The sequence below is a fragment of the Penicillium nucicola genome (genome assembly GCF_028828085.1).
Source record: "Penicillium nucicola strain IBT 29836 chromosome Unknown utg000006l, whole genome shotgun sequence".
NCBI classification, from domain to species: Eukaryota; Fungi; Ascomycota; class Eurotiomycetes; order Eurotiales; family Aspergillaceae; genus Penicillium; species Penicillium nucicola.
The window spans coordinates 1,570,260-1,596,026 of record NW_026643130.1 but is presented as its reverse complement, the minus strand read 5'-3'; the positions used below and the strand labels follow the sequence as shown (position 1 = coordinate 1,596,026).

At 50.4% G+C, this 25,767-nt stretch overlaps 13 protein-coding genes across 13 annotated transcripts; 7 read left to right on the top strand and 6 right to left on the bottom strand.

The window, feature by feature from the left end:
• Nucleotides 1-113: 113 nt before the first annotated feature.
• N7511_006605 (uncharacterized protein) lies at nt 114-821 on the bottom strand (the record flags this gene model as incomplete). Its single annotated transcript, XM_057128982.1, has 4 exons — nt 114-220; nt 273-351; nt 407-586; nt 636-821. Coding segments are annotated over 4 exons (552 nt in total), but the record flags the coding sequence as incomplete, so codon positions are not given.
• Nucleotides 822-909: 88 nt separating this feature from the next.
• On the top strand, nt 910-2,375 carry N7511_006604 (RNA-binding protein; the record flags this gene model as incomplete). Its single annotated transcript, XM_057128981.1, has 3 exons — nt 910-943; nt 1,003-1,636; nt 1,688-2,375. 3 exons carry the CDS (start codon nt 910-912, stop codon nt 2,373-2,375), a joined length of 1,356 nt encoding a protein of 451 aa, XP_056983537.1.
• Nucleotides 2,376-3,532: 1,157 nt separating this feature from the next.
• N7511_006603 (guided entry of tail-anchored proteins factor 1) lies at nt 3,533-4,309 on the bottom strand (the record flags this gene model as incomplete). Its single annotated transcript, XM_057128980.1, has 3 exons — nt 3,533-3,861; nt 3,948-4,134; nt 4,223-4,309. The coding sequence occupies 3 exons, from the start codon at nt 4,307-4,309 to the stop codon at nt 3,533-3,535; spliced, it is 603 nt and encodes a 200-aa protein (XP_056983536.1).
• Nucleotides 4,310-4,668: 359 nt separating this feature from the next.
• N7511_006602 (uncharacterized protein) lies at nt 4,669-5,724 on the top strand (the record flags this gene model as incomplete). The annotated part of the gene is made up of 1 exon (XM_057128979.1): nt 4,669-5,724. One exon carries the CDS (start codon nt 4,669-4,671, stop codon nt 5,722-5,724), a length of 1,056 nt encoding a protein of 351 aa, XP_056983535.1.
• Nucleotides 5,725-6,155: 431 nt separating this feature from the next.
• On the bottom strand, nt 6,156-6,465 carry N7511_006601 (4F5 domain protein; the record flags this gene model as incomplete). Its single annotated transcript, XM_057128978.1, has 3 exons — nt 6,156-6,199; nt 6,264-6,348; nt 6,373-6,465. The coding sequence occupies 3 exons, from the start codon at nt 6,463-6,465 to the stop codon at nt 6,156-6,158; spliced, it is 222 nt and encodes a 73-aa protein (XP_056983534.1).
• A 981-nt stretch (nt 6,466-7,446) lies between these two features.
• N7511_006600 (uncharacterized protein) lies at nt 7,447-9,884 on the top strand (the record flags this gene model as incomplete). Its single annotated transcript, XM_057128977.1, has 4 exons — nt 7,447-7,636; nt 7,687-7,928; nt 7,988-8,310; nt 8,792-9,884. 4 exons carry the CDS (start codon nt 7,447-7,449, stop codon nt 9,882-9,884), a joined length of 1,848 nt encoding a protein of 615 aa, XP_056983533.1.
• Nucleotides 9,885-10,423: 539 nt separating this feature from the next.
• N7511_006599 (uncharacterized protein) lies at nt 10,424-12,040 on the top strand (the record flags this gene model as incomplete). Its single annotated transcript, XM_057128976.1, has 4 exons — nt 10,424-10,523; nt 10,710-11,020; nt 11,081-11,368; nt 11,417-12,040. 4 exons carry the CDS (start codon nt 10,424-10,426, stop codon nt 12,038-12,040), a joined length of 1,323 nt encoding a protein of 440 aa, XP_056983532.1.
• A 516-nt stretch (nt 12,041-12,556) lies between these two features.
• N7511_006598 (esterase/lipase family protein) lies at nt 12,557-13,939 on the bottom strand (the record flags this gene model as incomplete). Its single annotated transcript, XM_057128975.1, has 1 exon — nt 12,557-13,939. The coding sequence occupies one exon, from the start codon at nt 13,937-13,939 to the stop codon at nt 12,557-12,559; it is 1,383 nt and encodes a 460-aa protein (XP_056983531.1).
• A 709-nt stretch (nt 13,940-14,648) lies between these two features.
• N7511_006597 (putative isochorismatase family hydrolase) lies at nt 14,649-16,118 on the top strand (the record flags this gene model as incomplete). Its single annotated transcript, XM_057128974.1, has 2 exons — nt 14,649-14,667; nt 15,616-16,118. 2 exons carry the CDS (start codon nt 14,649-14,651, stop codon nt 16,116-16,118), a joined length of 522 nt encoding a protein of 173 aa, XP_056983530.1.
• A 929-nt stretch (nt 16,119-17,047) lies between these two features.
• Nucleotides 17,048-18,028, bottom strand: N7511_006596 (DNA repair protein RAD10; the record flags this gene model as incomplete). Its single annotated transcript, XM_057128973.1, has 1 exon — nt 17,048-18,028. One exon carries the CDS (start codon nt 18,026-18,028, stop codon nt 17,048-17,050), a length of 981 nt encoding a protein of 326 aa, XP_056983529.1.
• Nucleotides 18,029-18,198: 170 nt separating this feature from the next.
• N7511_006595 (mRNA-binding ribosome biosynthesis protein NOP4) lies at nt 18,199-20,363 on the top strand (the record flags this gene model as incomplete). The annotated part of the gene is made up of 2 exons (XM_057128972.1): nt 18,199-19,253; nt 19,298-20,363. 2 exons carry the CDS (start codon nt 18,199-18,201, stop codon nt 20,361-20,363), a joined length of 2,121 nt encoding a protein of 706 aa, XP_056983528.1.
• A 236-nt stretch (nt 20,364-20,599) lies between these two features.
• On the bottom strand, nt 20,600-21,152 carry N7511_006594 (putative progesterone binding protein; the record flags this gene model as incomplete). The annotated part of the gene is made up of 2 exons (XM_057128971.1): nt 20,600-20,778; nt 20,840-21,152. 2 exons carry the CDS (start codon nt 21,150-21,152, stop codon nt 20,600-20,602), a joined length of 492 nt encoding a protein of 163 aa, XP_056983527.1.
• A 1,560-nt stretch (nt 21,153-22,712) lies between these two features.
• Nucleotides 22,713-25,243, top strand: N7511_006593 (putative general amino acid permease (Agp2); the record flags this gene model as incomplete). The annotated part of the gene is made up of 6 exons (XM_057128970.1): nt 22,713-23,041; nt 23,451-23,479; nt 23,675-23,897; nt 23,981-24,716; nt 24,774-25,150; nt 25,204-25,243. 6 exons carry the CDS (start codon nt 22,713-22,715, stop codon nt 25,241-25,243), a joined length of 1,734 nt encoding a protein of 577 aa, XP_056983526.1.
• Between the last annotated feature and the right edge of the window lie 524 nt (nt 25,244-25,767).

Sequence of the window (25,767 nt, the reverse complement as noted above, 5' to 3'; positions counted from 1 at the left end):
TATCTGCAAAGTCTGTCTGGGTATCCGCTTATTATGTGTTGGTAATGATGATAAATTTGTGACTTTCCACGAGGAACTTGTTGGACCACGACTTCCAGTCCTGGCTCAGCTGTTCATGAGCTCTTCTCGCGAGTTGCTTTCTGCTGGCCGTCGTAGACTCCTGTGTAGTATCCAGCATAGTACCAGGACATCATAAGGTTCTTCAACGCTTCATCTTGAACTAGAGATTAAAGTCAGTCCGATTCAATCGAAAAGTCGTGTGTTGGACATACCATTAGCCATGGCTGGATGAGGCATCGGCAAATCGGTTGTAGGAACTTCGGGGTTCAGACTGCTCGCAGATCCAGAAAGCTGATATTGTCAGTACTTGACCTATTTGCTATATTGACCCAAATCGGAAACATACCTTAGCAGGCTCATGGATGTCCATGGATGCATCCTCTTTCTCCAGAATAACATCATTTTCGGCGACATCGACATCGGCTTCTGCCTCAACTACTTCGTCCTCAACAGAAACTCCAGACTCTTCTGCATTTCTCAAAACATCTTCAACATTTTCACCTTTGGCGTGAATGCTGTGATAGAGCTGCCATCATGTTAGATACGAATCACGTGATGGGGAAGAAAGCGCTTACCTGGTATTCCTCAACGGCATCATCCCAGGATTGAAGCAGAGCAGAGTCATCCCAGATTTCTTCCTGTGTCAGGGGCTTGGCCTTTTTATTTTTCCCCATTTTCGCAGCCCATTCCAATGCGAAAGAAGGGTTGCAGTAGCTAAACACTACGCGCCGATAAGTGATTTGGTAGGCCGGACTCACCGCCTTCCAAGCAAATCAGAGAAAAAAAAAAAGTTTCCCGCAAAAGATTGAGAAGCGTCCAGTCTCCAATTCGACACAACACAACGTCAAAATGGCCCCTGATAAGAGTGAAAAGAAGCGCAAGGGTATGTTAATACCCAATGACCTTGTGAAATCTCTTTTGATCATACTAACGCTGTTCCAGCCGCGCCTGTCGCCGCCGATTCGCCCGCCAAAAAAACCAAGAAGGTTGAGGCCAAGGCTGCCCAAAACCCCAAGGATATTGTTCCTAAGTCTATCTCGAAGAAGAGGGAGTCCACAAAGCCCAAGGCTGAAAAGGCCGCTGTCTCTCCCAAGGTCAAGGCCCAGCCTACCCGTGAGGTTAAGCCTCGCAAGCGCGCTGCGGATTTCCTGACCGACGAGGAGCCCGAAGCCGCTACTCCCGCCAAGACTGAGAAGAAGACCGAGAAGAAGCCTGCCAACAAGAAGTCCAAGAAGGAAGAGACTGAGGCTGCGCCTACCCCCAAGAAGGCCGCTGCTAAGAAGGCCGCCCCCAAGAGCAAGAAGCCCGAGCCCGTCGTCGAGTCCGAGGATGAGGACGAAGAGATGATCTCTGCCGCCGAGGAGAGCGAGGCTGAAGATGATGCCGAAGATGACCAGACTGCTGCCCTCATCAAGGGCTTCGAGAGCAGTGATGACGAGGGCGAGTCCGGTGATGAGGGTTACAAAGAGGGCCAGCCCATCCCCAAGATCCCAGACTCCAAGAAGGCCCAGCGCAAGCTGGCCAAGCAGCAGAAGGCTAACGGTGTTGCCGAGGAGCCCGGCACTGTCTACATTGGGTAAGCTTTCGTCCTGCACCTGATTAATCTCAGTATCTAATATTTGTCTAGACGCATTCCCCACGGTTTCTACGAGCACCAGATGAAGGCCTACTTCTCGCAATTCGGTGAAATCACCCGTCTCCGTCTTTCTCGCAACCGTCTTACCGGCCGCTCCAAGCACTACGCTTTCATTGAATTCTCCACCGCCACCGTCGCCAAGATCGTCGCTGACACCATGGATAACTACCTGATGTACGGCCACATTGTCAAGTGCAAATTTGTTCCCAAAGAGCAGCTCCACCCCGAGATTTGGAAGGGCGCCAACCGCCGTTTCAAGGTGACCCCATGGAACCGCATCGAGAAGAAGCGCCTGGAGAAGGGCAAGACCCGCGACCAGTGGACCAAGCGTGTCGAGTCTGAGCAGAAGAAGAGACAGGCCAAGGCTGATAAGCTCAAGGCTCTCGGCTACGAGATTGACCTTCCCCAGCTGAAGAGCGTTGACGAAGTCCCTGTGCAAGAGGCGCCCAAGGCTGTCGAGGGTGCCGAGGCCGAGGCTGAGACCGCTGAGAAGACTGTCGAGGAGCCTGTCAAGGCTGTTGAGGCCCCTGTCCCCACTGAAGATACCCCCAAGAAGACCAAGAAGGGCAAGAAGGCTGAGGAGGCCCCTAAGGAGGTTGCTGCAGAGTCACCTGCTGCCAAGTCACCTGCTACCAAGGCCAAGAAGGCCAAGAAGGTCACCAAGAAGACCAAGGCGTAAACGGGATCATGTAAAAATTGTTTGTAATTCATTCATATAGCCTTTGTCAATGCATTCTTCTTTCCAGACTTCTTTCAGTAAACGAACTAGCCAGAAGGTAGACAACCGTGGAATAATAAATATCTAGAAAAAATGATACCGTCCCAATTATTTTTGCAAAGAAATAAATCATTACTAAAGACGAAGCCAACCCATGCAACAATCTCGATTCCAACTGAAAAGTTGAAATTGCTTTTACTTCCACCTCAATACACGGTTAGTCCCAACCAGGCTAGCGCCATCACATGACCAATAGCAGAATAAAAACCCACCAAGAAAACTCCTCCTCTTCCTCCTCCCAACTCCTCGCTCAAAGAATCGCATTCAAAGCTCACACACAAAAGGATTTCCTCCTTTTTCTCTTGCTTTGGGAGAAAGTCCCCGGACACCCTGCGCTTTGGTTCCGCCAAAGTCCCAAGCCAGGCACTGCGGAAACGCGCCGCCATAGAAGCAATTCGATAGCGGCTGACTGCCCTATTCCCTCCCGGCACTCTGCACCACCCGACGGTTACATGTAACAATGTCTCTGGAAACAATGGGGTGTGTGTTGGGTGTTGGAGAGGGGAAGGATTTGGTTCCTTGTATTGGGTTGCCTTTCGTCATGTTCGGATAGTCATGCGATTGCCCTTTTCATCTGCTTCCGTCTGGTTGTGGGTGGAGGGTAACTCAATGGGGCTCATTCTTGAGGCGAGGAGTTCTGATTTTGTCTTTTGAGTCTGTAGCTTATGGCAAAGCGGTTGTGAGATTCTGTCTCATTGCAGAAGCCCTGTCACAGGGGCCGGACTCTTTATCATTTTTTTCTTTAAAAAACTTGTGTCTTTGCCATGGGTTTATGTTCGCGTGATGATATACCAATCATAGAGTCAAGCACAGAGTCTCCCAAAGGGAGTCATTGACGATAAACGATTATCTTCTTATCTGATGAACATTCAAAATATTTGAACGCTATTGAGAGCTATTGAGAAAAAAAATGAAATTGATCTTAACTTGAAATCGGTCCAAACATATCTAAACATAAACTAAATTTGATTTAATGCATTATGCAATGTAATATTCATGATAATATCGTGGCATTCCTCGTATAATAATACACCATACATAACAAGCCCATATCCAACTCATTGCGCCTTCTTGCTCTCAGCACCAACAGGCACAGGTTCTTTCTGGCCTACCACCTGCGCAATCAAGGCACCCACCACCTCCGCCACAAGCGCAATAGCAGCCGCACAGACACTGCTCCAAGCCTGGATACTCATCGAGCCCAGCGGCGCGCGAGGGAAAGACACAATCCATTGAACGTAGTATGGGAACCAGCCTTCGGGCAGAGCAAAGACCGGAGTCTTGGAATACCAAAATTGCAGGAAGATTTTCAGTCCGTTTGTACTGAGCCAGCGCGCGATCTTGACGCTCCAGTCGAAGGAGGTTTTCTGGGAAGTGAGGGCTTTGTCTGTAGAGAGGCGTGTCAGTAGTCTGGTTGGTTAAGCTGTAGAAAGACCTTGATGTCTTATTAATTGTTGTGTAGTGCACACGTACTCATCGCCTCGTATTCTTCCATGGTCTTGTCATGGCGCCTGCGCAGTTTCGCCCATTTCGCAAACTGGTCTTGTGAGCTGACGCTGTTCATGTCACGCTTTTGTTCGAGGACCTCGCGCTTGAGCTGTTGCTGCTTGCGGGCTTTGCGGGCTGTTGGCGTAGGCAATCGAAGGTAGAGGAGCCATAGCTGTTAAAGGATAGGTGTTAGTTGTTGGGTTCAGATGTAGGTGTTCGGTGGAGCTGCAGCGCCAACGCAGAGCTCATGGGTGGCATACCAGATTGTCGATCGTGCTCGCTCCGATTGTATTGACCAGGTGGATTGCGATGTGCACAAAGAGCACGGTCAGGACGAGGGACAGCATCGTGGCGGGGTTGAAGAAGATAGGACAGGATGCGGAGATGGTAAGTGCGACAGCAACTAGAAATGCAACTGCGCAGGCTGGGATAGCCAGGAGGAAAGCGACAGCCTCGATCGGATAGCTGGGCCTAGATATGTAGGCAAATACGACGGATGTTGTCAAGAAAGGGTACTGAGTGAAGTGACGTCCATTGTGGAAAGGTGGAAACAACAGCGGACTTGACTTGGCCTGTCCGCCTTCGCATCTCTACACCTCATCTCTATCATTTGTCCACATTTACGGGTCAACTGCAAACAAAGGCTTCAAGTATGACACGGACCTCAATATATCTTCTTTAATTCATTTCACCCACAAATAATCAAATGTCAAACCCAGAGCATGCATTCCAGGAGCTAGCGCGCATCTTCTCATCTAGAGGAAACGAAGTTCTCGAGATCGAGATCATCCCTCCGAGTCTAGGCGCAACATTCCTGCAAGATGGCTGCTCAGTGGGAATCGCCAAGAAAGCACTCGTGCAGGCATACACGGTCGCGCGAGCTCTCTTCTTCAAGGAGTTAAAACCCATGTCTGAGAACGACTTCCAAGAAGCACTTGTCGCAAAAGCCCAGCCAGCAAATCAAGATCCAGCAATCACAGAGGTGATGCTGCTATTCGATTGCGAACACCTCACAGCTTGCAATTGGCGCAAACGCCGATTATGCGCAGCCATGGCGCATTCAATTACCCAGGATCTTTCAAGCGAGACAACCACCACCACAGAGCTGCTGGAAGCTGAGCTCACTCTTATGTCGAGTTATCAGTGCTCGCCACTTCATCGCCATACTAAGTCGCCTACGCTGTGGCACCACAGGCTCTGGGTGCTGAGACATCTACTTGAGAGACGGACATGGAATGCTGAGGCTGTGCTGCAACTCCATCAGAGTGAACTGGAAGTGGTTCTTCGTGCAGGAGAACTACACCCGAAGAATTACTATGCTTTCAACTATATGCGGCAGTTGACTGCGCTTCTTGTAAAAAGAATGACCGTGGACCTGGACTGGAACGTCGAAGCAACGATCTCTGTTGTCGACCGGACGTTTGAATGGTGTCTGGCTAATCCACGCGATATCTCCGGGTGGAGCTTTGGAATATACGAGTTGAGTTGTGTCTCTGACCACGCGGTGCAAGCACATGCACTTGAGAAAGTTCTCACGTTTGCACTGAGTGTTGGGTGGGAAGGTGAGAGTCTCTGGACATTTGTTCACCAAGCTGTCAAGCAATTTGATCTTGGAAGTGTTGCAGATGATATGGGGTTACATTGCCCTCCGGGAATTGCATCCAATAGTCCTCCAAGTTCTTTGCACAAGCAGTCGTGGCAAACCTGGCTGGACCAGGCGAGGGTATACTGGGCAGATAATAGCCAGAATGATAGCTCATAACTAGCTGCACCATGTATATGAGTATCCCGTGCTTAGATTAAAGTGATTTAAACATGGTAGGTTACGTGGATGGTCAAATATACGTTCGCCAATAAGGGAACCACCAATAAGTTCTCAGTGTCGTATCTCGTTTGATTAGCACTTGATGTACAGTATGCTTTGGTATAAACGCCAATGAGAGTCAGATGAACGCCTCGCTAGACACCCGCCCCGGGTATTTGCAAGTAGGGCATAGGTGGATGATTTCCCCAGGTATCTCCAGTTCCAAGTCTTCCGCGTATCGCTATGCCAATCCGACGTCGTCTGTCTGCTGCCTTTGTCTGCTTGCCTGGGATATCCGGCACTGCAAGAGCATTGAAAGTTGCAGACGAAGCCGGGTTTGGATCGAAATATCGGACTTGGAATCGGATCTGAATCGGATCGGAATCGAATTATTTTTTCCCTCCTGCTGCCTCTGCAGTCCTCTTCTCGTCCGCTACAAGGAGAAAAAAAGGTTAGCCCTGTGACCTGAAATCTGCCGTGGACAATGGTAAACACACCCTTCTTCTGCTTCTCGCGCATGATGGCAGCAGCATCTTCCTTGGACTTCTGGAACTGGCTGCCAGTCTGGGTATTCTTGCCCTTCTGTGGCGGTTGTTAGTGTCAGACACGCTGGCGCTGGCGCATGGGGAGACGAACGGAAGCAGAGGCCTTCTTCTGGGCCTTGGCCCGATCGTTGTCGCGCTGGTTACCCCGCGTCATTATGGCTTGGTGTATAAAAAGAGTAGGGAGTGAGTTGGCGCGAAATCGTGAAACGGAGAAAAAAGTTTGGAGGGGTTCGGCTTGGGATCCCGCCACCGGATCGTTAGCCTCATACTTCTTTTGCCCTAATTCACCAATGATCAGTTAATCCAACACGAGAGTCTTAGCTTGGGCATGTCTGTCTTCCATGTTTATCTTTCAGGGTCGGTTCTGTCCTCGGCGGCTATTCACTCCCGACCATTGGGCGCGTAGATTGTTATCTCGGTTCATACTTTGGCCATTGACTTGTTTGCGGGCTGCGATTGAAAACCCCAAACCCCTTTTGCTTCAAATACTATGGGGTCTTTTATATCACTTTTATCAGATAAATATGGCTTGTATCAACTTGGGCCCAAATATCCCAATATAAGGCTGAAGCAGGTGAGGGCAGTGGCCAACCGCAGCCGCCAGGAGTCGTTTCACCCTGATCGAAACCAGCAACTCTCAGCCACTCGTTCAGCTACTCCCCAATACCAGTTGATATCGCATTGCCCAAGGCTTGAAGACTCTAGTCCTTTTTGGGCTATAATTCCGAGTCTCTGGGCGCTGAATGGCCCCAGCTGGACCACAATGAAACACTTGTATAGATCGCATCGGTTCCATATCGAGTCAGAACCCTGTTGATCTCCTTCAGTACGAGCTCTAATTAAATATTCTTTGGGTCAGTTTCAAGTCTATTCATAGCTTTGTTGAAGCGCTACAAGGACATTCAATGGGATAGATATTCTCGTCTACCGCCATTGTCCCATTGAGCTTCTCGTGTTTTTCCTTTGTCTATTCTTCCCTTGAGTTGACCTCGCTTTGTTCCATTGTGGGATATCAAGCTGTCTGCTGGCCAGGTGGCTTCCTATCCATCCTTTTTAATCTCTTCTTCGACCCGGAAGATTCAGCTTCACAATTATACCCGTTTCTCTGTTTCATCTACAACTTTAGACTATCAATATGATGAGCCGACTACGCGAATCCCTGGCTGGTCCAGGGTACGTGATTTTGAACGCCATGCGCATTCTCAACATTATCACTTTTCTCGATCTCATTGCTGCGTCGGTGGTCATGCTGGTCAAGATCAACATGCTGAACAGCTTCTTTTTCTTCGAGGCTGTGACCCATGCCGTGGTGGCTATTGTTAGCAGTAAGTAGAACTCTTCCGATATCTTTGACCGTGGACTAACTTTTTGGCAGTTCTCCTCATTATCTCCGAGCTTCCCATTCTGCGTGACTATTTCGACAATCATTGGCCGATGTTCGGTCAGGACGCGGGCTTTTATACTCTTGCTGGTATTATGATGATCCTGGGTGTTTCGACTCTAGGCAATTTAAACACCAAAGCTATGACCCAGGAAGCGATTGGTATGGCATTCTGGCGCATTATAATCTCCGCTGGTGTCCTTGCAATGGTAGTTAGCGTGCTCAACGTGCTGGTAGTAAGTAACTCAAGGCCCCAATGTTCATTTTCTTGACAAGACACTAACTCTTCTTCCAGAGCTTGCTCTTCAGCGATCCCAAAGCCGGCGTCAGTGCCCGCCACGTCCGAGCCTATGGCGCAGTCGCACCACAGAAAGTGATGAGTCGAACAAGCAGCCACCGCACCCTCCATCTGAGCATCAAGCGCGAAGAAACACTCCCGTCGTACACTCGGTCAAACCCCGTGAAGCGTGCCACCCAACGCCTGACTGGTCGCTTCCCTTTGAAGATCTCCAAGCCGATGAACCCGACGCTGATCGCTGAGAATGATGCTGCTTCGTCCAAGTATTCTCGTGACTCGGTGGAGATTCGCGAGCCTGACCTTGCACACCATCCTGCTTTGTATTCGGGGCATATGGTTTGAGCTGGGCTCAGACTAGGTTTCAAAATTGAATGGTATTTCTTTGAATGAAGGAGCTGGCGTTGAGATGAAATGATCGAGCGTTTTTGCGATGGCCGTTTGGCGTTTGATTCCCCTGATATTTGTCTTTTGTATTTGATCATTCTTAGCTGGACCAATTGAGACCATTATTTTTATTGAACGTAGGATATATCCTAAATATAACATTGGAGTAGGCTGTGAGAGAGTGTAGAGTGGACAGACTTGAACGTCCCTGGACCCACGTCTACTCCGACATTTGGCCCCGACACTCATTGAACTGGACACTTCACCTTCAACTCTTCTCTCTGGTTTTGGCTGTTCAAGAGTCCAATGAAGTAGAAATTTGTCCTACAAGCCTCCCAAATGGCGACAATCTCTCTTTCCTGGGGAACGTAAGTATCAAAGCTCTATTGCCCTTGTTCTATAGCTGACCGTGAATAGCGTCAAATCCCTCCTCATCTTCTTTGGCCCAGTCTTACTACCACGCTTGATTACTGCCTACCGCAACCTCCGTGCTTCGATTGCCAGTCGTCCTCCACCACGCCCTCTGCCCGCAGCTTCAGGCCGCGCACTCAACATCCTATTTGGCAGCGTTGTCTTCTTCCTCCTCCTGAGCCTACCCTTCAACCCTCACGCGCCCGAACCCAACATCTTCACTCTGACCCGGTCGCGCATCAACACTCCGACGGACATCCTCTTCGCGCGCCTCGCCCGACTCCGCCCTGATGCCCTCACCGCAGCCGACACCCTCCTCCAATCCAAGCTCACCTCCCTCGGTGCCCGCAAGGTCTACCTGACCTATGGCCCCGATGCCTTGACCTCCTGCCAGTACTGCTCGTTTGACAACCTCAACACCTTCCTGATGTACTATCTGCCCTTCCACGTCCTGCTCCCGCATCTGGTCCACCTCATGATCCTCGGCGTGGCCACCTCCGCGCCCATCGCCGGCCGTGAATCTGCCCGTTGGCGCACAAAGTTCACCCTGGCTGGCCTGGCACTGGCCGTTATCGATGTCTACATAGTGGCAACTTATGACGCTGTCTCGAGCGCATCCCCGTCCGTGCGGTCGGGCCAAACCCCGCCCTCCGGCCTCTACAATACCATCACCCTGCTGCGACCGCTGGCGTTTGTGGTCTGTGACGTCGTCTGCTCCGTGGTGTTATACCTCGCCGCTACAAATCGGTTCTTTTTCAAGCAGCCCTCGGTGACCGATCAGATTGACCAGGCTGTCTCGGCCGCCCTCAATGCGCTGACAGGTGCTCATGGCAAATTGCATGCTACTAGTGTTACTCGCAACGCTGTGGTGCGTGACAAGTCCCTCAAAAGCCGGGATGATTTGTACTGGCAGACTATGGCGGCCTCGGAGAACCCCACCGCGGCTGGAGAAGGGAAGATCCTCAACAATATTTGGGAAGAGGAAGAAGTGGCTCGCGCTATGTCGCGAGCCATGGCAGGCCAGGGAGGAATTGACCTGGCTCAGCTGGGTGTCAGTGCGAATGACTTTGTCCGAGGGGTGACGGCGGACTTGGAGTAAACGCAGTCCCTGTCGTCATTCTAGTCCAGAGAGTCAATATAAATGAGCCAAATAGTTGACGTGGACACTTCCATTGCCAAGAATATAACATCAATACGCCGGAATTGGCATTGTATTGACACCGACATGTATACACACCTACATACGCACAGTCGCAGTGTCAATCTGCAACTTGTAACGGCCAAGCTCAACCCCTACGTAGTTCATGCAACCTGTGCATCCAATCATTAACATCGCTATTCAACGCTGGGTGAGGCGGTGAGTGGAGATGATCGTCGTGAGATGAAACGAGACTGCCCCCTCCATTCCCTTTCCTCAAGTCTCTCGCTTCTTTACTCTTCACTGTTTTCTTCGTTCCCGGTTGAACGAGCCTTTTTCTCCATCAAAATCCCCCCTTACCCCCCCAAAAATAGTGGCGTGGCGGATGAGGCAGGTCCCACACGCATCTCGGCCCTGAACCATTTCCCGGCTTTCGACTTTCAACATCTGCTCCCCACAGTTATTCTCCCCTTTCTCACAACTCGGGTGCACTCTTCAAAATGTCCAAAGAGACATCTGTTGCGCCGGAGCGCAATGTATACGTTGGATCCAGGGTCAAGGAGACCACGTTCCGTGAATGGGTGGTCGCCAACCAAATCGGTAGGAATACCCCAACATTTCTCCCGATTCGAGCAAAAGGAAACAGAGTGGCAATCGCAAATTTCCAAATTCCCAAATCCCCAAATTCAGCAGAGAGCTGTCGCGCTCCTACTGATGCTCTTTATGCACCTTTCGGCTTTAAGTTAAGATGACGGCTCCGCTAACGCATGTCCAATGGCTTCACAGGCATTTCAATGACCACCCTGGCTATGTTACTAGCCTTGCACAACCTCTATCCCTCGCTCCGCCCCTACACACAGCCTTTCTTCCAGCTGTCATACTATGACGCAGCCTCGAATTCATACGTGCAGGGCTGGGACGATGTCTACTTTGTCTTCAGTGCCGCTGTCGCACTGACCGGGATTCGCGCCATGGTCATCGAATGGATCCTGCAGCCAATGGCTCGTTCTGCGGGCTTGAAGCGGAAGCAGGCTGTCCGTATCGCTGAACAGGGCTGGAATGCTATGTACTACTCGTTCATCTGGGGCGTGGGAATGGTGCGTTGGTTGATCATACGTTGTTGGAGATGGGTGTAACTGACTGTTGTTCTGTCGCAGTATCTCTGGAAGAATTCCTACTATTGGGGTGATTTTGCTCCCATCTGGTCCAGGTGGCCTGCGCGTCCTCTCTCCGGTTTGATGAAGTGGTACCTGCTCGTTGAGCTGGCATTCCTCGTGCAGCAGATCTTCGTCATCCACGTGGAGGAGCGGCGCAAGGATCACTACCAGATGCTTTCCCACCACATTATTACCAGCACTCTTTTGAGCTCGGCTTACATCTACGGGTTCTACAATGTGTCCAACGTGGTGCTGTGTTTGATGGATGTGGTGGATTTCCTGCTTCCGGTATGTTGATCGACAAGCGCTCACGTCCAGCTACTAATTATTGGACAGTCTGCGAAAATCCTGAAATACCTCAAGTACGAGACAGCCTGCAACATTGGATTCGGTCTGTTCATGACCACTTGGTTCATTACCCGCCACATCGTTTACCCGGCCCTTTGTTGGTCCATCTACAAGAATGTCCCGGCGCAAATGTCCTACGGCTGCTACTCTGGTTCGACCGCCGAGATGATATCCGACAATGGCTATCCCAACTCCGTTGCCTACCTGTTCGGACCGTATCTCAACCTGGAGAACCCAATCTGCATGAACCGCACCGTGAAATGGATCTTTTTGTCCCTTCTGCTGACCCTGGAAGGCCTGTCCATTGTCTGGTTCAGCATGATTGTTCGTGTTGCATATGGTGTTCTTTGCGGGGGCAATGCTGAGGACTCCCGCAGTGACGAGGAGGATGAGGCCGAGGTCGAGGACCAGTCTTCCTCCCACGTTGCAGTGCACCTAGTCGCCAAGGACGGCGCCAACCCCGATACAATTGCCATGGAGGCTGCTCCTGGCCTTGACCGTCGGCGGTCTAACGGAGCCTCGGTACGAGCCCGGGGTCGTGGCCGTGTTCCATTCGACCAGAGTGATCGGAAAGCCCTACTCGGCCGCATTGGTTGTGAAAAGCCCACATAAATGCCGGCAGCTTTCCTTTCCTTTTTCTTTCCATTTTCTTTTTTCCTTTTCTCAAAATTTGACGAATCCCATATTCGAGTCTCGTTAGCATGCCGCGGCCTCTGCCTCTAGTCTCCTCCTTTACGATGTCTGCTTTCCGGTCATGGGGATGATTAGCAGCGCCCCCATGAAATGAATACTCAACTCACGATGAACTGCTAGTTTGTTTCCGGCATATCGTTTTCAGTCTGCTTGCCGGGTCTTATATCCACCTCGTACTTGTTTTGTTTCCATTTTACTTTTCTTCACGCCGCTTGTTGGCTTGGTACCGGAGGCTTTATGTTGTGCTTTTCTTTACTGTGCTGATCTCTCAGTTTCTAGAGATCCACACCATAATACCCAATGAAAAGGCCTTGACGTTGTTTGTATGATAGAAATCACTGTCCACTAGCACCCAGTGGGAACAAGACAGCAGAACAAGAACACGAACCCGAACACGAATACATGATATCTCCATCCTATTTCCCAACAGTCACCTCATTTAGAAGCATAGCCCCTGAGTGCCGGCTCAATATTCGACCCATGTCGAAACAACAAAGTATTCAGAGGCCCAACAATATCCCCCATCACCTCCGTGCCCAGAAAGTCCCCCAGCCCAAGCCCAGGCGCAAGAGACATACCACAAACCACCTCCAAATCAACCCTCTCCACCCTCCCAGGCCCATCATGCTCCAAAGCATCCACAAAAAGCGCAAACGCCAACGGATGCACAAGCACAGAAGAATGCGAATAATACCCTCCCCCCTCCATCCCTCTACAAACATCCTGAACAAGAACATTCTCAACCCCGACCCCCCTCTCATCCCCCAGAAACCCCGAAGCCCACTCCCCCCCACTCTGCGGCTGGACAACAGCATCAAACCCAGAGTAGACACTCGTCGTAGACACATACGCTGAGTCGCCCCCCTCCCCCCTCAACGCCCCCACCAACCGCGCCCTATACCCCTGCTGTGCAATCGCCGGCGTGCAGAACAGCGACGGAACCGCGCACAGCACATCCATGACCGTGCCGTGAAAGTCCGCGCTGATAGCCATGAAATCGGTCACGCTCGCCCGCGTCGACGGCCAGTATTTCAGCGCCCATTGCACGTCTATCCCGCCCTGCGACCACGACACTACCCCGATGGCCCGCTTGCTTACCGCTGAGATGTAGTTGATTGCATATGCGACGTACTCGGCGTTGCTTTGGATGTCGTCGAGTGAGTTGCCCGGTATGTTCACCCATACCGGGTCTGTGTGTGCGTGCTGGCTGAATAGCTTCGTGAAGCTGAATTGGTAGGTGCTTCCGGCTGGAGAGCCTGTGCCTGGAACTAGTAGGATGGGGGTTTTGTTGGCTGTGTCGTAGGTGAAGGTCTTGGGGATGTGGATTGCGGAGCGGAGGGCGCTCTCTGGGAGGGAGTATGGTGCGTCGGTGGGGTGCTTGTTTGGGTAGATTGGGGGGTTGGGAGGTATGGGGTTTGTGTTGTTTATTGAGTTTATGGGGTTGTTTGTTTGTTCTTGGAGGATGTCGAGGATGTTGGTTGGGACTAGGTTGTTGCGGGCGAGGGTTAGGGCTCTGTCGAGGGGTTTGGAGGTGGGAGGGTAGGGGAGGGTTGAGAGGGTTGTTAGGGCTGTGGTTAGGTTTTGAATTGGGGTTGTTTTGCCCAGGGCTATGGAGGATATTCGAGTTTTGAGCTCCGTTAGGCTACTGGTTATGTTGTCCTGGGGGTTTAGTTGATGTATGGTGTCGAATAGCTTGGTGAAGACGTCTGGGATGTTGTCTTGGGTTTTGTCTTGGTTGGATATTGAATATACTGGGACTGGACTTTCCCAGGTCTTTGATATGTACAGAAAAACTGGGATTGCTGAATGATAGCGCATTGTGAAAGACCTCGTGAGTTGGTTCTTATGTCACAATTAGGGCTGGCAAGTTCACAACAAAACCCCATGGCGAAGCCTGGTCGTAACTGCCAATATATGACAAACAGAGTGCCATTCCCCCCAAACTCAATAATCCTCATAGAGTCATATGCCATGGCTAATCGAGCCTGAGTTTCGATCCATCGTTTGTTTGGGATAAGCTTGTTCATACACATTCAATCATCCAAAAACCCTCTTCCAAAGCCATGTCCAAGGTTTCATCCCAAATTATAACTTAAAGTTAACGTTAGAACCTTCCGTTCGTTATTTACTCTCTAATCTCCGCCCACTATGAAATGATGAATAGGGAATGACATTATAAATGTGGGCCGAGGTAAATAAAGGGCGCTACTATATTTATATACATCGAACTTGAACAAGAAAATCCTACAGAAAAAACTCAAGATTATTCCAACACAATCAACACCAGTTGAGATAGCCAAGCTATACCCCCCAATCCACCGAACTTCTCTCGTCATATTCGGCCGTCGCAATGACATCCGAACCATGGCCCTTCTTCTGTGTATCCCGAGACCCATCAGAATCACTCCGCAGGGCGTTCTCTAAAGGACCCTCTGCAACCTTACCTTGAACAATAGAACGAAGCTTATAAAGCACAGAGAACTAGAACTGCTTCAGCCCAGAAAAAACCATTCTCTTTCCGTTTTCCATGTGCATTGAATTCAAGTGTAACCGCACCTTCAATAATTCAGCCAATAATTTGACTACCAAGCCCAAGCCAATATGGCAGATACTTGCAATGCTTTTCTCCTCCTGGGGTAAGGGTAAGCCAGCACAATACCACCCCCGGTAATACATGACAATCCGGAAGATGTATCCAGTATCACACGGGCTAGCATCATATACTACTTGTCGGACTGATACTGCGGTATACACTACAAGCATTGCATAGATGTGAAGCTAAGCATTCGTCTATCTAAGCTCTGTCTGGATAAGCGCGGTGACGAAAATGCATATTATACATTATTAAAGACTATTGCGGCTTCGTATTTTGGACTTTGTTTTTCTTTTTTTCAAAATAGTCATTCGATGCTAAATATATTTCTCTGTCGGAATCAAGTAGTTCTATCATTCTCATCTGCGGATTCCCCGCATGACCCTGCATTCCCCCATGGAGTATCTCTCGTCGGGATCTGATTTCTGTCAGATACAAATTTGTGGTCTTTAGATATATATCCTAGAAAATCAAGTCTTGTTCTTGGCTTTTGGGGGTCCTAAAGACGTAGTCCACATGAGGATTGGGGAAATAACATGTATTTGGGGACTATTAGGGATGAAAAGTGGCATAGACGCAAGATGAGATAGAAATATAGTGTAAAATAGTGGCCATTTAGCCCAGTTGAGTAGGATGATCATTTAATCCTATGGATAGATATTCATAGGGTTGTAGTATAAGCACATCATAAGTTCAGGGTCCAAGTCAAGACTTGGAGAAACCCCCCACCAACAGCTTCCCCCTCATCTATAAACCTCCCTCAAATCCATCACCCACCACCCTTTCTGATCTCACCCCTCCCCTCCTCATGTCTTCCGTCAAATCATTCCGCCAAATAATCGGCATCCCCCCTCCACCGCCTCCACCAAAGATTCAACCCTGATAATCATCGACGCCCAAGATGAGTACGCCCTAGGCCACCTCAAAGTTGAGAAAGTCTCCGAATCCCGCAAGGTCATCTCCAAGCTCCTGGAGAAATACCGCCAGGGCAGCAACGGCAAGAACATCGTTCATGTCGTGCACGAAGTGCCCCCCGGCGCTCCTGTGTTCACGCCTGGCACGACTCTCGCACAGGAGTTCGAGGAGCTCACTCCCAAGGCCGGCGAGAAGGTCGTGACGAAGAACTTCCCGAGCTCTTTCGCCAAGACCGATCTGCATGACTACTTGCAGGGACTGGGCGATGTAGGTAGCAAGATTGTGCTGGTTGGCTATATGGCGCATGTTTGTGTTTCGACTACTGCTCGCTCGGCGAGTGAGCTGGGCTATGATGTGCTTGTTGTGCGGGACGCTGTGGGGGATCGGAATATTCCTGATGCGGATGCTGAAACGGTCGTTTCTGTTGTTCTTAGTGAGCTGGGTGATGGGTTTGCTACGATTGTTTCGGAGAGTGAGATTGGCGCTTGAGTTGGTGGATTCGATGTCATTGGGATGGGTGTCTATGGGTAGTGGCTGGTTATTGTTTATATGCTGACGGTGTGGGATTTTGATCTATAGACTGTGAGATGGGTCTAGGATGGTGGGATGATGGCTGAGACTTGGGGGAATATGTCCAATGCGTGTTGAAACCAAAAGATTTGTTAACAATGTATTAGATGTCTCTATATCTTAAATTGATAATCAACAAGTCTGCATTGTCACTTTTTTCTTTTATGTATCATTGATTTCAAATCTTTTGGTTTCGAACTTATTCTCAGAATTTTGGACTTTATCATATCTACCTTTGAAGGCAATGTTTTCATTACCTGCATCAAGGTCACCACGGCAATCGTCAATATTGAGAATATCAGAATCCCAACGAATCCTGTAGTCTTCTCTGCACGATCCGAAAACACCTCTGTTTCAAGAGTCTGCCTTTGCGGCACAGTTTCTGCCTCCTATTCAGTTGGTCTGGGCTGAGTACATATTTCCAGTTTTGGATGCGCTTGTTACCAAGGTGGGCAGACAAAGGGCAATCTGTCAGCCAATACAAAATGACCACCCATGCATCAGGTACTGATCAAATAAAATGGTTCATCTCGTCTTGCCATGGGATAAGCCCCAGAGCTCCAAAAGCAAACGGGCAAGTATGCCACCTGAATAGAGTTTGGCACCGATTAGCCTTACCGAAGGCGTATCATTGGACGTCATATTCAGCATTGGGTCACGCGTCCAGGACAGGTTGTGCAGTGACGGCTTCCAGTCGCGAGATTGACTCCAGTAGCCGGATTGGCCCAAGACCGTTAGATCTGCCCAACTAGGTCAAGTCGATGCTGATGTGTGGCACAACAAGCATAGTACAAGGCGAAGCTTCCACTGAGATACCGGAACGCTTCGGTGATCAAAAGATAAAACCCTCAGCCAGTATTATCTCTGAGCCTCGCAAGCGCAGCCGTAATTCCTTCGCTCATCTCTTCGGGTTGCACACCAGGCGGACGAGTCTCACCAGACTGCCTGGCCTCAGCAGCAGTCTTCCTACTTTCAGCCATGACTGCTCGGAGAATCGCTTCCTCCTCATCCTCGTCTATATCATGATCGGGTGTGTCATTGGCAGGCGCCTGCGCCGGAGCCGGAGCTGGCCGAGTTGGCTTAGTTGGCACAGCAGCAGTAGTGGATTTCTTCGTACTCTCAACTCGAAAGTCTTCTCGAACCGCATTGCACCACTGCTGAACCTTCTTCTCTCCCCATCCTGGCACGGCGCTGATCTGCTCTGGTTGTGCGTTGATCGCATTCTGCAGACTTCCAAAGGTGGAGATTAGACTGGCCGCGTCGGACTTGTTGATACTTCTGGGTGCTGTGACAAACTCAACCAGAGATTCCTTGTATGACTGCGCTTGTTGAGTTCGGATTGCCGTGGGCTGTGCGTTCTCTGAGGACTTGAAGAGTTCTAGATAATGGGCGGCTTCTGGGGCAGACCAGCATAGTATTAATGTCAGGTTGTTGATAATGGATGTTTTTGATAGTTCGCGGAGGTTGTCTTCGTGGTTTGGGATATCCACCATAACAAGGACGAGGCGGAGGTTGTATTTGCCGGCTAATTGCTTGACTCGAGAGTAGATGTATTCTGGGTGTAGGCGGTGGTATTTCAAGGATAGGAATAGTGCGCAGGTCGTGGTTCCAACTACATAATCTGCAGGAATATCGGCATACTCCCACGGCAGAAGCTTGATATGCGTCAGGATTGGATTTCCCTTTTGTCGAGTTGATACGAGGATCGCGGAAGTGCCAGGTCTGTTCGCAAGGGCTTGTGGCTTCGGCTGCTGGACTTTCTGTCTGGCTGCACCTGGGGCAGGCGAGCCGGAAGGCCTAGAGGGTAAGCTATTGTCTGTTGGGTCCATCTCAGCAACCACAGGGTTTGTAATGGCAGCGAGGTAAATGGCAGTTGATAAAGCTATCCTTATCGGACAGTGGACCCCACACCGCCCGGTCAAGCCTTCCCAATTTTCTGCCGCCAATTTTTCTGATTCTTCTTCACCAAAAGAAAAAGTTCAGTCGCAACCCACACATTATGGTTGAATCGTACAAGAAGCGCCGTCTTTCGGGCGCAGACACCACCCAAGACGCTGAAGTCAAAATTGAAGACACCACAACCGCCACCGATGTCCCAGCACAATCTCAAGCCAGGCGGACTCTGTTCGTCCGCTCACTACCCACCTCGGCCACTACAGAGAGCCTCGCCGAACACTTCTCGCAGTCCTACGTGATTAAGCATGCCGTCGTGGTCAGCGATCCCAAGACCAAGGTCTCCAAGGGCTTCGGTTTCGTCACATTTGCCGATCTCGAGGATGCAGAAAGCGCATTGAAGGAATTGGACAGATCCAAGTTTGATGGAAAGATTATTCGTGTTGACTACGCCGAGTCCCGTAAGCGTGAGATTGATGAGAAGGTTGGCCGTAGTGTTCCTACCGCTGCCTCCCTCGAGTCGAAGCAGAAGCGCGAGGAGGAGAGAGGACAAGGTGCACCGCCTAAGCTGATTGTTCGCAACTTGCCATGGACTATCAAGGAGCCCGAGGATCTCTCCGCTTTGTTCCGCAGCTTCGGAAAGGTCAAGCACGCCACTCTTCCCAAGAAGAACGGCAAGCTTGCCGGTTTCGGTTTCGTTGTTCTCCGCGGCAAGAAGAACGCCGAGAAGGCGCTGCAGAACGTCAACGGGAAGGAGATTGATGGTCGTACATTGGCTGTCGATTGGGCTGTCGAGAAGGAGGTCTGGGAGACTACCAACAAGAAGGAGGACGAGGAGGAAGAACCCAAGGAAGAGAAGGAGGATGTTGAGATGGAGGATGCCGATGGTCACTTGGAGGAGCTGTCAGACGACGAGACTTCCTCTGACGGATCAGATGATGATGAGGAGGACAACGACTTGGATGAGTTGGACGAATTGGACGAAGATGCGGAAGACAAGGACGACGACCGCAATAACTCTACAATCTTCCTTCGAAACCTGCCCTTCACCGCTACAGACGATTCTCTCTACGAACACTTCGCCGCCCAATTCGGACCTTTACGATATGCACGTGTGGTGCTGGACCACGAGACCGAGCGCCCTCGCGGCACTGGCTTCGTGTGCTTCTGGAAGGCCGACGATGCAAACACATGTATCCGCGAAGCCCCCGAGGAAACGATGTTATGGCCCCGAACAAGGACAAGCCAAAGTCCAACACCGCCATGAAGCACTCACTCCTCCAGGACGAGAACAACGACCCCAGCGGACGCTACACTCTCGAAGGCCGAGTCCTCCAGGTCGCCCGTGCCGTCAGCAAGGGCCAAGCCGCAAAGCTGGAAGAGGAGGGTGTATCTCGCCGTCTGGTCCGCGACACAGACAAGCGCCGCCTGTACCTGCTTGGCGAAGGTACCATCGCCACCAACTCCCCCCTGTACAAGAAGCTCTCCCCCTCCGAAGTCAAGATGCGCGAGGAAAGCTTCAAGCAGCGTGAAACCTTCATCAAGAAGAACCCCGCCCTCCACCTCAGTCTTACCCGTCTCGCCATCCGTAACATTCCCCGTCACATCAACTCCAAGGACTTGAAGCAGCTTGCTCGTGAGTCCGTCGTCAACTTCGCCAAGGACGTCAAGAAGGGCGTTCGCCAGCCCCTCTCAAGAGAGGAGCAGCAGCGCTCCCGCGACACCATGAAGGAACTCGAGCAGCTGCGCAAGCAGAAGAAGATGGGTATCGTGCGCCAGGCGAAGGTCGTCTTCGAAACCCGCGAGGGTACCAAGGTCTCGGAGAAGACCGGCGGTGGTCGCAGTCGTGGATATGGATTCATCGAGTACTTCACTCACCGACACGCGCTCATGGGTCTGCGTTGGTTGAACTGTCACGCTCTGCAGGTGCCTGAGTCCGCGCAGAACGAGGACAAGGACAAGAAGAAGCGTCTTGTTGTCGAGTTCGCCATTGAGAACGCGCAGGTCGTCAAGCGCCGCAATGAGCTGCAGGCTAAGTCCCGCGAGCCCAAGCCTAGGAAGTTCGATGACGCCGACGAAGGAAAGGACTCCGACAAGAACGGAAAGAAGAGGAAGCGCTCTGACAGCCGCGGCAAGGAAAAGGATGGCAAGGGTGGAAAGGGCGCACAGGACGACGACGACAAGGAAGACGAAGAGGAGAACAAGATCGCCAAGCGCAACCGCATCATCTCGAAGAAGCGCATGCAACGCAAGTCCCGTAAGGGGAAATGAAAGGAGGCTTGAGTGATTATATTTCTTTACTGTATAGGCATTATTTATCCCCGAGAGAAGAGATCTGTTGTACCTACGCGATACCACCATTCCAAAAATGAAAAGCATTTGTGATTTCAAACCTAATGGACTGAGTCCGCTGCACTGGGTATCTGTATATTTCGTACACTCGATCCATGCGACTCCCTTCAACGTGTGGAGAACGTAGATGGCAAATCAACCCTATTTCATATCGCTTAGGTGTTCTTGGCACCCTCGACCTTGCCGACAATGTTGTACCGCTTGCTGAAGAAGGTGAACCACTCGTTCAGAGTAGTCTTTTCCTTGTCGGCCAGGTCGTACCATTCGGGAACGCAGTCTTCGGGCTTGAGAGAGGAGCACGCGAGTGCGCGGGAGGCGTCCTTGCCTACGAAGACTAGACGGAGAGAAATATGGGTCAGTCGAAGGTTTGCATTGACTTGTCCGTGTAGACGTACCGCGATATTGTCCGGACTGTCCATACGCCGAGTTACGGGTCACGTCGAACACAACACCCTTGATAGCAACCAAAGTCGGGCGGCTAGGATCGGAACCTGTTTGCAAATTTAGTCGACTGACAAGATACTCGAATTGGCAGCATTGTTGCTGTTGATCATAGCTGTGTGAAGTGGCGGGGGGAGTATCGTGAGGGGGCAATGCCATACCGTCGCATTTGGCCAATTCCTCTACGGAAATAGGGTCGTCCTTTGGAGGGTCCAGCTGGACGGGCACCTTGGGCTCGAAGCGCTTAGTTTGTTTCTCTTCGGTCATTTTGTGTGTTGTTGGAAAAGAAGAAGTTGGGGTTTGGCGGGGTTCCCGAGGTTATCAGCTTACTGTCGGCTTCCTGATTGGGGAAACAGCCCTGGAGAAGAGAGTCGTTTATAGTCCCCAGCCATGTTCTGTGTCTGTTACATGTTACTATGAGACTGATGATATGTCTGTCGGTTGTGTTTGAGTTGAGTTTAGTCTGGCATATTCCCATGTTAGTTTCGTATTTGCGTTGGACATACTATCTGTACGTCCGAGGGGTTTCTAGCAGATAGGTGCTGTACTTTCAGGCTATTGTTTCTCCCTTGAATAGCTCCAAATTGTCATTTCTATATCGAGATATCACTGACCACTCATACAAAGTCAAGTTATCACTTTCTACCTCGCATCCGACTGCTTGTTCAGGAGTATTGATACAGACCTAGCCCTCACGTGCCTTCTCTTTTTTACCCCATCTAGTTAGAGAAGAAAGAAGAGTATAGAGTTTGAGTCGAGGCTAAAAGATACTCGACTCGACTCCTAAACAGAAGATCCCCTCATGACGTAGCAATGGAAAGGAAGCATGCCAGTCAGGTCAGATGACTGAGGCAACCTTGGTAAGGAACTCCAACGTCCGTCAACTTCAGGTTTACTGTACACCCTGCCACCTCTTCAAGATCCACTCGGAGCCATTCAGGTTGACCAAAATCTACCCGAACGAACACTATCCAGATGTTCTCCAACTCTCCCCATCCGAGCTCTGACAGGCCTATCACACAGGCTAATCCGGGCCAACGTCGAGACTCCACAGACTCTGATGTGATCCACCACCTTTATTTTGAAGACAACGATAGTTTCTTTCCACCAAGTTGGTTGGGCAAAGAGTCAGAACGCAGGCCCTCAAATGAGAGCACAGAAAGCAAGGACTCCCAAGATAAGGATCGGGCTGTCCACTGAACCCTGAACATATTCCAGCTGGAATGTGGCGTTTGAGATGTCTGAGTCGTTGAATGATTGAAGATTTGAGTAATTTAGTAATTGAAGGGGTAGTTTGCATGTACTTCTCTCTATGTGTCTGTAGTGTATAACTTCAATCAACAGTGGCCCTACTCCATAAAGAGGGTCTCCATCTTCCGTGGACCTCGGCAACATCCCCTCTCCACACAGTGAACATGAACACTCAAGCTCCCTCTTCCCAGCCATCAGCATATCTCCAGGGCTTGTTCTCGCATGCGATAGCCCCAGGAACTCAAACCGGTACAGTGATCGGAGGCAAGATGCAGTGCAGGCAAATCAACCCCCTTGCCCCTCCAAGTGCCCCTAGTGCCCCAAGTGCTCCAAGTGGGGGCACGACGAGGCCCGGGGGATGTGTGTGATTTGATGTGGGATTTGCCGCGATTGTCTAGTTCGGACTATGCCGATTGAGCTTTTGAGATTTTCCAAGGAAAATACTACTCACCTGGGCCAAAAAAAAAAAAACACACCAGTCATTCCTCTCGGTTAATCTTTCTTGCTTGGATTCTTCTCTCTAATCTGTCCTTGCATATATAGGCACCTGCCTTGCTCTTTCTAGGTGTCAACATCATGTTTTCAGACGAGCATGTCTCGCATACGCCCACCGCGGCTGCCATCCAGAGCGCAGAACCTGTTCGCGTCGCCGATCCCGAGTCGAAATCGACCAAGTTTTTAGGCAAGACGGATGTCTCTGAGAAGAACTCGCTGTATAACCGAGCGCTTTCGGTTGGGAGCGGCTCGATGAAGTCGTCGCATGACCATACCCATCGCAAGCTTAAGCCTCGTCATGTACAATTGATCGGCATTGGAGGGACAATCGGCACGGCGCTGTACGTTCAAATTGGTTCCAATTTGCGTACTGCGGGTCCTGCCAGTTTGTTCATTGGATTTAGTCTATGGTGAGTGTCATTCCCTGTGCATCATTCAGTTGACTGTTTGGGGTTCTCGACTTCGACTTCGACTTGGGTTGTCCCGTTGAACATGAGTGTCACGTTTACAGTAAGTATGGCGATGAGAATGCCAAAGACAATGCATAAAGCAAACCAGAAACCTCCCAAAAGAAAAGAAAAGAAAGACAAACACAGCCGAGGGAGCTCTACCAACCATATACATCAATCCTTCTCCAGACTCCAGGATGTAAAAAACTGTTAGACCAAGGCATATCCATGTCGAACAGTATATGAGAAATCGACCAAACTCACCAGCTCTAAGCCCCTGCAACAAGTCAGAAAGCCCTGAACCCAAACAGTCCTGATTCGCCATTCTTGACGTCTTCCGGGACTATCCAAATCTTATAATCTTCTCTAGGAGCTGCGTGATTCTCATTATCACCGTGTGTACGAAACCCCCCAAAAGCCCGTTGCATCATTCCATCCTCCTGCCGGCTGCTTTTCCCATGCATCCAGTCGTATATCAAACCAGATTCCAAATGCGCCATTGCTTTGATGCCCTCGCATCGATCGCCCAATCGCTCCATCTGCCTCCCCAATTCCTGCTAGATCTGTAGATCCCCATACTCACTATCCTTCTAGGCCTGGCTGAAATGGTCACATACCTCCCCATCTCCTCGCCCTTCATCCGCTTCGCCGGTCGCTATGTCGACGAGGCCTTGGGCGTCGCAGCCGGATACAACTTTTTCATTTTCGAAGCTGCCCTGGTCCCATTCGAGATCGTTGCTGTCAGTCTGATCGTCCGATACTGGACAGATATCATCCCTGTGGCTGCAATGAACGTCATCGTTCTAGTCCTCTACGGGTTCGTCCTTTCCTCCCATCTGCCATGCACCACAGGCCGTGCCAGATCTTCGCCTAGCTAACAACCCCTCCCGCCTCCCCCAGAGCTCTAAACCTCTTCGCAGTCAAATGGTACGGCGAAGCCGAGTTCTGGCTCTCCCTCGGCAAAGTCCTCCTCAGCATAGGTCTGATCTTCTACACTTTCATCGTCATGCTAGGCGGCAACCCCCTCGGCGATCGCTTCGGCTTCAGATATTGGAACGAGCCAGGCGCCTTCGCCGAGTACTACTCAACAGGCGATACTGGCCGGTTCCTGGGCGTTCTGTCCGCGCTCATTGCCGCCAGTTTCACCATCGCCGGTCCGGACTATGTCTCCATGGCTGCGGGTGAGACTATCAACCCTCGCAAAGTTCTGCCCAAGGCCTTCAATGGTGTTTTCTATCGTCTGACTGCCTTCTTCGTGCTGGGTGTGCTGTGTATTGGTATCCTCGTGCCGTACAATGATAAGACTATGGCTGAGGCTTTTGATAATGATCAGCCTGGGGCTGCGGCTTCGCCGTATGTCATTTCGATGGATCGCTTGAAGATTCCCGTTTTGCCAGATATTGTTAATGCTGTCGTTCTTACGGCTTCGTTCAGTGCCGGTAATAGCTATATGTACTGTGCCAGTCGCAGTCTTTATGGTCTGGCGCTCGAAGGCAAGGCTCCCAAGTTCCTGACCAGGTGTACGAGTCGTGGTGTGCCTGTCTACTGTGTTGGCATTGTTCTTGTCATTGCCCTGCTCAGTTTCTTGCAGGTTTCTAACAGTGCTGCTGTTGTGCTGAATTGGTTTGTTAATCTGGTATGTATTGATTTCTCTCTCTTTCTTTTGGCTCGGACAGCTTATTGAATCTCACAGGTAACTGCCTCCCAACTTATCAACTTTTCCGTCGTGACTTTCACCTATATTCGCTTCAAGAAAGCCCTCGAAGCACAGGGCATCGAGAGATCCTCCTTACCCTATCAAAGTTGGTGGCAGCCCTACATCGCCTACATCGCCTGCACCTGTACAACAATCATGGCCTTTGTGGGCGGCTACACGGTCTTCTTGCCGGGAAACTGGTCCATCCCGACATTCCTCTTCTCTTATACCATGATCGGCGTCTTTCCCGTTCTATACTTTGGATGGAAGTTCTTCCACAAGACCAAGTTCCTCAAGCCTGAAGAAGTTGATTTGTTGAGTGGTGTTGTGGAAATCGAGGAGTACACTAGGGATTTCGTTACTGAGCCGCCGAAGTGAGTATCATGGTCTGATGTTTACATGGAATGCGTTGCTGACGGCTTACTAGGACTGTCATTCACAAGTGGGTGTACAAGATCTTTGAATGAGATCCTGGAATGTTAGCATGGGTTTGATTCTATTGTCGCTTTGACTTTGACAGTTCCGTTTGAGAAAAGTGTCTTCACGATTTGAGACGCAGATAATCTATCTGCTTCGGTTCTCAGCCAGTTCGTATGGGAGTCGTACGATCGACTTTCCTACTATGGGTATCGTTGAACGGTTCTCCTACTCCACCAGTATGAATTGGAGACGTTTTGAACAGGGCTCCGAGCATTGATGCTAGTTGCACATTAGCATACGTATACTGCTGGCCAGCAAATAGATCAGTCAATAGTATACAATATTCATTTCTTAAAGCTCTATCCCCGACCTTCAAGCCTCCAGCCGCGACTTAGTCCGCACTTCTGATAAGTCGCAATCGTTCTTCCGTCAAGCTCTGTCATCTATTACCAATAGTTCCAAGGTTGATCCGCAATACGGTCTCATGATCGATCTTTATCTCTGATCGACTAGAGCCAATCCCCAGTTGATTTTGCACTCGTTAAACGCGCTTCCTGTGAGCTTTTCTTCT